The sequence below is a fragment of the Heliangelus exortis genome, chromosome 1, assembly GCF_036169615.1.
Source record: "Heliangelus exortis chromosome 1, bHelExo1.hap1, whole genome shotgun sequence".
Taxonomy (NCBI): domain Eukaryota; kingdom Metazoa; phylum Chordata; class Aves; order Apodiformes; family Trochilidae; genus Heliangelus; species Heliangelus exortis.
In genome coordinates this window covers 181664701-181676887 of record NC_092422.1, presented here as the reverse complement: position 1 = coordinate 181676887, position 12187 = coordinate 181664701, and the positions used below count along the sequence as shown (strand labels likewise).

Here is a 12187-nt window from a genome sequence, read left to right as displayed (position 1 = left end):
AACCAAGAGAGCATTATTCTGAGATAAGGAACAAAACACCCCATTCCTTTAAAAAATATTAAAAATAATTATGTTTTTTAGCTGCAGATCTGTTTTAAAGATAGTATGGCTTTTGCTAATAATTTTAAGGTTTTATTAACTGCACAGTAGCTATTTGCTATCAATGAAAATGTGGAATTTCAGGTGATAGTTTGAGGGAAGGTACAGCTGAAATACATAGGGATGAGTACTGCAAAGGAGGAAAATAAGGAGAAAGGACATCTGGAAAAGAGAATGAAATGGGACTCGGGATTGATCTAAGTAGGAAGCAGAGGTTAGGAAACCAGTGTTAGAGGGGGCAAAGGTTTTTCTTTTAGTGGTGAACATCATCATTGTTACTGCTCTTTTGTATGTACCTCAAGAGGTGCTGCTTCTCAGGTACGTCTGTACTTAAAGGGGAGTTGAGTTGAGTGCCTTGCTGTATCTACATATTCTCTGAACCTAAAATGTATCTCACTCTGCCAGTTTGGAACTTTCTGACTGAAGTTCCATTGTGTTTTTTATTTTGGAGTATGGACCAGTAAAATGAACCGATATTTGTTTCTGCCTGATAGTGTTTGCTTTTATTTTCAGACTAAAGAGCAGACAGTAAACTGCCTATGCTAATTTTTAAAGAGTGAGGGGAAGGACTGGCATTACAATGTTTTTGCAAAGAATACTTGCTGTATTGTTGTGTTGGATAGTGATGGATTTGTGAGTAAAAATGAAAATAAAATGTAATCAGTTGCAGCGAGTGCAGTTATGTTACTAACTGTAGCATACTTAATCTTATGTTGTCATTGACATACAATAGTGATTAGGCTACAAGTACAAGGAAACACAAGGCTGAGGAGTCTTTTGTTTGCTGGAAATCAGATAAGTGTTTTTAATTTTTTCCTTTTTATTTTGGTATTCTAGTCTTTGGATTGCCCAAGGTATATGACTGAATTTATCTTACCTTTGGTTGTACTCTATATGATGTGCCTACATGGTTAGATATTCTGCTCTTTTGGTACACATACACATACACATACTATATATCGAGATATAATTTGTACTGATATAAATAAGTCAAGGTTATTTTCTGTACTCTTGCTTTAGCAAGGTGTTACCTTGACATCTTTGTATTTCTTCTTCTATAGGAAAGATCTAAATTAGCTTATTTAAAAGCAAAGCTATAGAAAACCCTATGATTGTATGTCAAGAACATGTTAAGTTTTTTTCCTAAATTTTTTTTCTCTGTGTCTTAGTGTATTTTTTTTCAGGGGTTTGAAATACTGAAAAAAATGTTAGAAAAAAGCTTCTATTAATGAAACTTATTTTTGTCATATTTGATAGTATTTTAAAGCTTATAGATGTAAGACAGTTTCATTGGTATTATAGGAAAGTCATCCTTTTTCTTTAGACTAGGTTCAAGACGTAATAGACACATTCACTTTGATATGATGGACTATTCATATCTTGTTTATTTTTCTCAGCTTTTCTGAGTTTCTACTGTGTTTTGATGCTAATGCAGCATTTGGTCACCGTTTTGCTTGGATTTTCCTGACATAGCCTCACTGTTCTAAGTGAGATATCAGTGCTGCTTCTGTTGCTGCTCAGAGTGAGAGGGAAAACATGACTTGTTAAATGTGTATATGCAGTACTGAGTGTCTGGAATAGCCATGGTTGGTTTGAAGTGATCACCCTAAAACCACTCATCTACCTATGACTCTAGCAGTCTTTCATTCCTGCCTCCTGCCAATTTACTCTCTCTGTTTTCTGTAGGAAAAAGAGAATGAAGTATGAATTTATCCAAGGTGGTGTTTGGGTTTTTTTTGGTTGTTTTGTTTTTTTTTTGGTTTTTTTTTGGGTTTTTTTTGGTTTGGGTTTTTTTGGGGTTTTTTTTTTTTGGTGGTTTTTTGTTTTTTTCTTCTGTGATATATTTAACTTCATATTAAGGCTGTCATCTTATTTTAAGGCAAAGTGGTTTTGGCAAGTATCTTTTTGCTAGCATGCATCTGAAGTTAAAATAGGGCATCTTAATGATCAGGTAACTTTATACTGCAACTACCAGGTTACTAGTGCCTTTTATTTGCTTAAGTTAATACTTCTTTGAGAAACTTTGATTTCTAATTTAGATTTTTTTTTTCATTAATTATTTAGCATCACTAAACTTTAAAAATGAGATTCCTTTTCCTTGGTGTACATCATATATGCTTAAAAAACCCTGTGGTTTCAGTGGATCATGTTTTCATTCCTAGTTAAAAATAGGTGTGAATGTCTCTAGAAATAATTTCTCTGTCATAAGAAACCTAACATGGTGGTTTGCATTTGTTGATATTACAGGTGCACGTTTCATTCAAAGAAGTAGGAGGGTGGGCATGTGAGTTTGAAGACAAATGTCACCAATAGGAGTCCTTGTCTTAAGAAATGGAGAGAATATGCATCTATAAATGGCTAAAGTCAAAGTTCTTACCATGACTTTCTTCTTTGTTTTCTTAGAGGATGGGTAGGTGGACAGAATGTTTTAGTTGAAGTGTAGATTTGGAAGATAGAGGCACGTGATAAGAGAAAATTTGCTGGAATATACATAGTTAATGAAAAAATACACGTTATTAATTGGAATAACTAAATACAAAGTAAAGTGTAGAATTTAGCTGTTTTGTATTCTTTAGCAGGTTGATAGTTTAAATTTGTGAAGTTTTAACCCAGGTTTTCTATTCAGAGTGAGAAGAGAAAGAGCTGTGAATAATATCTCATGAAAATATTATTTCTTAGTGAGACTGTTAAGCATCCAAAGTGCCCAGAGAAGGGCAACAAAGCTGGTGGAATGTCTGGAATTCAAGTCTAAGGAGGGAACTGGGATTGTTCCTGAAAGGAGGTTGTAGAGAGGTGAGGGTTGGTCTCTTTTTTCTGAAGCAAAAAGGAATAGAACATGAGGAAATGGCCTCAAGTTGTGCCAGGGGAGGTTTATATTTGGATACTGGGAAAAAATTGTTTACTAAAAGGTTTGTCAAGCACTTGAGCCCGCTGTCCAGGGAAGTGAGCAAGTCACCATCTCTGAGGTGTAGATCTGGTGTTTAGGGACATGGTTTAATAGTGGAGTTGGCAGCATTAGTTTAATGGTTGGACATGATGATGTTAAAAGTCTTTTCCAGCCAAAGCGATTGTGGGATTTTAAGATCTTTTGTCTTTAGATTTTCCATGATTTTTCTATTTTTTTTTTTTTTAATTTTGCTTTCACATGGTAAAATTTTTTTCACAAGAAATGTGTGAAGGTTCACAGGTTGGTTTAGCTGGGTATGGTATCTGATAAGCAGCTTTCAAGAGAAAGGACTACAATGTAAAGAATAAGAATAGGGCATGGGTTTAAATTCCAGCATTCAGACAGAAAATAATAGATCTGTAGAGCTGATTTTTAATTAGGATCTTTGTAAGTATGTGATACAATAAGTCTGAGTGTCACTTTCATGTTAATAAAAAGTGGGTATTAAAAGGGAACGCTGAAAATACTCCAGAAAGTTACCTTACCATACTCTATACCTGTTATCATAGGTATCCCTATGGACAGTGTTGTATTAATTCCTTAGAATTGCTGTATAATTGTGATTTCTTTCAGCTTTACAAGAAGACATCGTTGTAAACAACTTTTTGATAATTTTAAAATATATATATATATTTACATATAAATGTGTTTTCATATGTGTGTGTGTGTGTGTATATATATGTATATATTTACTGGTAATAGTTTTATTAGTTCTCATTAAATACTCCTATTTTAACAGAAGAATTACGGAAGTTGAGTTGGTCTGGCATTCCCAAACAGGTTCGTCCAATTGCATGGAAGCTGCTTTCAGTAAGTTGTATTTTTTTATCTTTGTTAGTTTGCATTTAGTAGTAAAATTTTTTTCAAGCATTGCAAATAATCTTGCTTGAATTGTAATCCATCTGTGGTAATTGAAAACATCGTGTCATTTTTCTGTATTGTAATGAAAATTAAGATTTTTTTTTTCTTGATTTCAAGATTAATTTGTCAAACTGGAAGGAGGGGAGTGAGAAGTAGTAGATTGTGTCACCCATACATCCTTATTTTTCAGCTTGGCTTTTTCTAAAAGAGAGGCCTATGTGATAAAAAGTGGCCTCTTTCAACAAATTTTGATGGAATGGTGGAGAGTTTAAGGACAAATAAATACATTCTTAAAGTTTCCTTCAAAATAGCCACACAGTAGAGCAAACAAAGCCTGTTGGCCTCCTACAAAAGACTTCATTCTGACTTCATATTAAAGTAACTACAAGAAGGGATTAACACTGTACTGAGGAAAAGATGTGATGTGTTCCTGTGGGTTTTCTGGCCCTTTTTCTTACAGTCATTTAAGACAGTGGTCAATTATGTTGTGGCATTGACTCCCCTGGTGTCAGAGATGTGAGTCAGCTCAGGGAGACAACCTAGTTGAAAAGCTAATCACTTTTTTGTAGCCTGAAGTTTTTTCTGGCTAAACTGTTCTCCTGAACTTTGGCCAGTGGACAGAAGATCTTTCGATGGCAGTAGGTTGGAGGTAGTGTGACTGAGGTGCCATGGAGGAGCACATGGAAGTGTTTCAGTTGGGCCTCAGAGACAGATCTGGGATTCATGGGGCTTGGTGTTACAGAACTGGATTTTTTTTAATCTTAGTGCTTGCACTGTATTTAAAAAGTACTTAATTCTGCAAAAATACAGTGTATTCATCAGAGAATTATTTTTCATGCCAGTCTTTACAGCTGTAATACTTATGGTGTAAAGGCTTTGCGTTTGAGCAGTTTGCCTGCATCTGTTTGGGAGAATTTGTGAAGATATTTGTATTAAAAAGAAGCAAAAATCTCATACTGTCTACTCTCTAGAGGCTGTGAAAGACACTTAATCAGCAAATCTTCATGCATTTAAGAACTGTTTAAAATTCTGAGTTACACGCACAACAGTTTAACACTACTGATTTTTTCAGAGAGTAGACTTAAATAGCTTTGCTTTTTATAGAATACTTCAACAGGGCATGTGAAGTATTTACTTCAGATTGAGACTGATTTCCAGTGACTGAAAGAGTCTCTCTTGCTGATGAGTTCTACTAAATTTGCAGTTTAGTTCCTTCTAATGCTAAATGTAAATGCAGCTTCTTAATGGTAGAAATTAAAATATCCTACTGTAATTCAAATCAAACATACAGTAGGCAATTTATTTTAGTTTTGTGTCCAAAGTAGTTTCTTTGGGATTTTGGTAATGATTTCTTCACCGCCCCCCAGCCTTGAAGTTTGGAATACCTGTTTTAAAACACTCAAAGTATAGCTAACTCAAAATTGACTTTGAAACACAGTAAGCTAAAGCATAAGAGTAGGTTAAGTTCTGAATCAAAGGTCACACACTGAGGTTTAGAGAATTGGAAACGTTCAGAAGCTAAATGCAGTGATTTTCTCACCTTAAAGTTGGAGCAGAGGCTACCCATGAGTTTCAGATTGATTCCATAGGCTGATTTTAGTTTTGTATTCCTGACATTCCCGGCTGAGAGAAATTCCTAATAGTAGAGCCTTGCTCTGTTGTTTTAATCACTACTGTTCAGGATCCATTCCAATTTGATTCTTACCTTTGTCTTGCCATACCTCTGCAAAGAAACTGTCTGTTATTTTGTTTTTACTGTTAGAATTAAGATTTGATTTTGAGTAAGAGACTTCTGGAGTGTTGTGGGTTTTGTTTTTTTTCCTTTCACCAAATACATTTTGTAAGCCCAAAGAGGAGTCATTCAATAATCGCTGCATTTCTGTGTTGTGAGACAGCAGCTTTTTTCATCATCTTTCCTCAGTGAGGAATATAAAGTGCTCTGAGTGTTTGTGGTCATAAATTCCATAATTATTCTTTCTAAAGGTAATTAAATTTTGTTGCATTGGTTGTTAAAATATTTTACCTACTGCTAATGTACGTCTCAGGTTAGAGAGTGTAATATGATTATCTTTTGTGCTATAATAGACACATGGAGCTATGGGGAAATAAGTGTACCAAAGCAAAACTGTTCTGGTTAAAGATCAGCTGCCAAATTACGGAACCCAAGGTATAGTTTAGAGCTTGATCATAACTGGATGTGTTTGGTTTTTAGTTATTCAGAAGTCCTACTTAGAAATCTGAAATTATGACTTATTAGGGGAGTGGGAGTACAATTGGTAGTATTTGAGGCAGGTGACTTCTAACTTCAGCACTGAAGTTGGAATTTTTAAAATACGATTTTAAAAAAGGAAGAGTTGAGATTTTTATTAGGTAGTCTCCTGAGCTGTTAGTAACAATGTGTTTGAATACAGCTTTTCAAAGTGAAAGCATATGAAAATCCAAGTAATACTCAATGCATGTGTTCAGGTATCAGCATATAAAATAAAAAATTACATTATTTATTTTTAAAATACTGCAAAAAATTTAGTTATAGAGTACCTAAACAAGAAGCAGAGCTATTCAGGCTCACTTCTCTTTTGAATAACAGCACTAAGGAAGTGGTTGTAAAAGCCTTTGGAGGAAATGAATGAACAAATGGATTAAATTATCTACCAATTTATTCCCCGATGATATGTTGCAAGTCTTTCCAACTTTTAAAAATGAAATCTAATCTGTAAAGTGAACAGGAAACAAGAGATGTCCAACTGAAAGATTACTTCGTTCTTTGAAATAGAACAATGGCAGAACGACTTGCTGAGAAAATATTGGTGTCCTTCGAACAATCACATTTGATCTCACAAATGAATTCTTTTCTAATGGAACAAAGGTATCCTTGAGGAAAAAAAAAATCCAACTGTTGAGAACAAATGGGAGGTAGAATACAATATTTAACTAATAGAAAACACTGGGACAGTTATTAAATGTCAGACCGGGACTGGAGGCCAAAGTTAAGCTGGTGCGATTTCAAGTACCTGGAACCAGACGCAAGTCAGTAAATTAAGGGTTTTGCCAGAGGAAGTATCTCTTCAGGTATCTGTTATGTAATATGGTTTGTACTTTTTCTCTTGCTTTCTTAAGCTAAGAAATTAAAATATATGGGAATAACATTGTAAATGGTTTAAAGAAAGGTTTATTTTCAAAAATCTCTAGGGGGGTGTGTGTGTGTGTATTTTTTTCCCTAAATATTGAACAAAATAGAAGTTACCAAAATGGGACATGTCAAATATTTGAAGGAGACTAATGAAACCTATATACTAAGTGTTTAGTTTTATTGTAAAATTAGCATTTTTAGCATGCTAAATTTTAATTTCTCTTTAATTTTTAATTGGACCCTTTAAGTGTTAAGGACTTTATAAGAAAGTTGGCTTCATGGTTAAATGCATTTTTTTTAGTTGCTTGTTGGAGCTATGGCTGTGAAGTGAAATTAAGTATAGCACTTCTAGTGTAGGATTTTTTTGTCATCAGGACTTTTTCTTAAAAACCCCTTAATTCTGACATTGCCATAGTATGGTGATGGCTGTTATTCAACCATTCAGATATATTGTAAACTTAATGCAACAAGGTATAATCCTGTATATCTGGCATGATTTCCTTAGAATCTCTTTACCTTCTGGAACACAAGCTAATATTTATAAATTTGTTTTGGGAGGCAACTAAGGAAATGTGTAGCTAGTGCTCTTTTATCTCGGAGCCCATCTTGGAGCAGTTGTGTCTTTTACTGTGATGAAAGTTTTAATAATCTGTTGAGATGAAATGAAAGCTTGAAATATTTTTTTTCCTTCTCATCTGAGACAGCGAAATAAAGTATCTAGAATATTTTTAAAGCTTTTGAATAAATACACATTTTACTATAAGTTTAACTATAATTTAAACATACTTGCTAATATATGTAATTCCTATTTAAAGGTAACTGAGATACTGTGAAATTTAAAAAAAATTAATAAAATGGCTCCAATAAGAATGCATAAATTAATGAAGTCATACAACATTACATTTATCTCATTTATTTAAATTTTTCTCTTTGGAATCGCAGAATCAGCCAGGTTGGAAAGGACCTCTGAGATCATCAAGTCTAAACCATAATCCACTACCACTGTTGTTACCAGACCATGGCACTGAGTGCCACATCAGTCTCTTTTTAAAAACCTCTGGGGTTGTAGAATCCACCACCTCCCTGGGCAGCCCATTCCAGTGCCTGATCACCCTCTCCGTAAAGAATTTTTTCATAATATCCAACCTAAACTTCTCCTGACAGAGCTTAAGTCCATGCACTCTTGTCTTACTGGTAGCTACAGTAAACGTAATACTAGAATTCTTGCTAAAAAGGTGCTTTTTATAGGTGGAAAAACTTGAAATTTAAAAAAAAATGAAAAAAAACCACCCCCCAAATTACTTTAGTAAGGTATTTGTATGTAATCTTGATTTTAATGATTAGAAGTACTAAAGGATTAGTCACGTCCACGTACATTTACATGTTACTGCATCAGCTTTCATAAGCTGATTCATAAGCTTTCTTACCACTAGTAATCAAATCCCAGCATCCTTCCTGTAAGTAAAATAGTAATATTCTTTTCACTGTTTTATTCAGGGCTATCTTCCTGCAAATGTGGACCGAAGAGAAAGCACTTTACAAAGGAAACGCAAGGAGTATTTTGCATTTGTTGAACAATACTACGATTCCAGAAATGATGAAAATCACCAGGATACCTATAGACAGGTAGCCTATTAAAGTGACTTTCACCAATTTTCATACCATTTTTTAAAGTTTGCTACTGTTTTTCTCTATTTCTGTAATGTTGATAGAGAACTCTGTAACCAGTTGGTTTTCTACATTTCGGAAGCAAAAATATTAAATATTTTGGTTTGAAATTCAAAAAAGTGGATTTCTTTTAATGTCAGCTTTAATGCTTTTAGCATGCCATCTGGCACTGCTATTTGGTGTTGCAGTGGTTTTCTATTTAAGAATAGTAGGGTTTCTTCCTCTCCTGCTCAGACCCTCCTTCGAATGAGTGAGGAATGAGGGTGGTACAACAGTGACTGTTTCTTACAGGGTCCATACCCATACTGCTTAACAATTGCTACTGTGTATTGTGGGAAGCAAACATAGATCTGTCAAACTTTCTTGCCCACTCAGATAAGCAGATAACTTTTCTTCAGGTTTTATATTAAAAGGAATAGTTTTTACTATGGAGACTAAGTTTTTACTATAGACTAAGGAATCATACTTTAGCCTTCCTTAGGACCAAAGAAGGTGAGATCCTTCCTTCAGCTTCAAATCTGACTTATAAGAGCACGAAGTATACATGATAGTGTCAACTGAATATTACTTTACAGAAGTGTGTATTAACTTGTAATTACTTTGAGGCAATGGATATTTCCAATATTTGTAAACAAACAAAAAGTTATATGTTTCTTAATACATGGAAACAAAGTATGTTTGTTATTTTTTTTTTATTTTGCCTCATTGATAGATTAGCAATGAATGGAAGATTTGCCATATTTAGAAATACATTAAACCCATGTTATTACAGAAATAGTGATACAGTGGGATTATAACTAGTACTGTAAAATCACAGGTTTGTTTTAACTATTTTGTTTTTTAAAGTGTGCTGTTGGTTCTCTCTGTCTAATTAGATCCATATAGATATCCCACGCATGAGTCCAGAAGTTTTAAGACTTCAGCCCAAAGTAACAGAGGTAAGAATGATACCTAAAGAATTATTTTAATTTTTGAAGAAATATTTTTCTTCATCTGATATCATAGGATTTGTTATCAATTATTTTGACAACACTTGCTATTTTGACTTCAGAAAAATAAAAAAAAAAAAATTTCTTGCCTAAAAAAACTAAAAAAAAATGAGGGTATATTAATACAGGCTGAGAATAACTGTGTAAATGTGAGTAGTACAAGGAAAGGCATCTCATTAATCTCCTGCATGGAATCTGTCATTTTTTTCCTTTACTCTTGTGCCTTTGAGGGTTCTTTTTCCTCTTTTGCTTTTTATATATTTTGTTCATAATGTGTTTTTTGAAGTAATCCAGGGCATGGTTCCCATGGTTCTATGTATCTGTCAAAATAATTCAAGGTCTTGAAGTTAAAATCATAGTCTGCCATGTTGCCTTTTTGGTAAATTTGTAGCTTACAGGTTTGTCTTCCTTATTTGATTTTTTGCTTCTTTGCAGGTTTTATATGTAGGGTATGGTATTTAAATTATTTTACAACCACAGTAGAGATACATCATTTAATGACAAATATGTTAGTCAAACTACATAGTGTTTGGTAATTGAATCCCCCAATGACTTCTCTTTGTAAAGTATATAGGTAATAAATAGTATACATGATCTCAAGCATCCTTCTCCTTTCTCATGGTTTTAGTCAGACCTTCAAATGTGCTTCCTTGTAGGTTCTGTTGGTATCATTACAGACCTACAGAGAACATCTTCTGATAGTTAATTAGATGATGCTAGCAGTTCAAATGCAGAACTAGCTTACATTTGATTTTCAGCTCTTATTCAGTTCTTTATTTAATGTAAATACCCCTCCACAAGTGTTGGAGAAATACATTTGAAGAAATAGCCTATTAAAGTTTTGAATGAAAATGGTATAAGAATACTGCTTTCTATCTGCTTTCTGCACCATGGTGTTTTATCTGGGCCTTTCTAGAGATAAATCAAAGACTGAGCTTAGAAAAATAAATGGACAAGAAGAGAAACAATACCAGCAGAAATAAACTGCTCAAGAAATGAATAAAGTCAGTGTCAGTGTTGTAGCTAGGAATGAGCCAGTAAATGAAATTGGAGGGGAATATTATTTCATGAAAAAATGGCTACAGAAAGAAGATGAAATACTTCCAAGAGAAAAAAAATTCTTGAACTGTATCTGCAATAGTCCCTTAAATTATTCTAAAGATATACTTGTATTCAACATGAAGTGGCATTTAGGAATAGGGGTTTTTCTTCCTTGCCTTGCATGGTTAAACTGAAGGCTTCAGTGAAGATCACCTGTGTTTGAAATGAATGTTACTGGGGCTCAGATATACAACAGTTGTGTCACTGAGGTTCTTAGTTTGGGTGAACATACCCCAGGATAATACTGAATACTTGAGTATTTATTTATATTCTTGTTTTTAAAGGAAGATTGCAAAATACAAAATGTTTCCTGAGGTGCATTTATTTCTAAATTAGCTGGATGTTGCAAAAACAATTTTAAAATGGAAACTCCAGGTAAATACCTTCTCTAGAATATATTGAATGTCCCTTTTTCTAGCCAAATACTTTGGATGAAAAGTTGAGAAGTTTAATAAAAATTATACTAAGGAAGACAATCTTTGGAGAATATCTTGAAGTGAAGTGTTACTTATAAGATGATGAGAATGTCAGAAATAGAAACCTGTAGGATTTTTGACTAGTTTTGTCTGTCATTTATTTGATTATGCATGAGGCAAACTATATTTATATGACTAATCTTGAGATGTTTAATACATTTCTTTAGGTTAGATGCAAACTTGGTAATAGTTTGTAGAAATACAGTTTTTTTATTTACCATGCATATCTGCTTTTTTTCTTAATAGAGTTAGACATGTTAGAGTAAACTTGTCTTAATAATTAGAGAAGACCTGGTCAAGGTTTACCAACATTTGAAATGTGTGTATTTGTTAAATATTTAGTATGTTCGGGAAAGCATCCTATAATAAGATACTGAAAAGAATTAGAATTACAGGATAGTTACAGTCCCTTTTTGCTTGAATGATTAACTTAAAGAATTTAATTAGGAATTTCAAGAGTATTTTTTACAAGTATTCACAGTTAAGAGCTTCACTTATTTATTTATTTATAGCTGTACTATAATCTGAAAATAGGCTGGTTTAATGAAAACATTGACAGTCAATTTCAGAACTAGGAGAATAAAACACTCCTGTTGTTACTGCTTGTGAGTAATTAAAAAAAAAAAGCAAACTGGCCTTGTCTAAGTACCTTCTAAGTACCTTCTTGCTAAGTAAAATCTGATATGTCAACAGAACTTTAGTATCGAGTATTATTCAGTAACATTTGACTCTGGAATGCAATTTCAGTTAATTTTGTGGTATAATTAAATGTGAAATTATATAGGTCTTCTTCCTTTTTAATTGTGTTCTGGCAGAGAACAACATTGCTCAGGTTGCATATACATTTAATGTGATTTACTGAAGTACTGCTTGCAAATACTGTTTTTTCTCATAAAATCAGCATTGTTTTAACTTA

At 33.4% G+C, this 12187-nt stretch overlaps 1 protein-coding gene across 2 annotated transcripts in view; it reads left to right on the top strand.

Moving 5' to 3' along the window:
• Nucleotides 1-12187, top strand: part of TBC1D22A (TBC1 domain family member 22A) — a 162356-nt gene that overhangs the window by 20100 nt on the left and 130069 nt on the right. For both annotated transcript variants that reach the window (XM_071733834.1, XM_071733833.1), the window contains exons 5-7: nucleotides 3786-3856; nucleotides 8535-8663; nucleotides 9581-9643. In XM_071733834.1, coding sequence (XP_071589935.1) covers nucleotides 3786-3856; nucleotides 8535-8663; nucleotides 9581-9643 — 263 coding nt within the window. The remainder of the gene's footprint in view (nucleotides 1-3785; nucleotides 3857-8534; nucleotides 8664-9580; nucleotides 9644-12187) is intronic.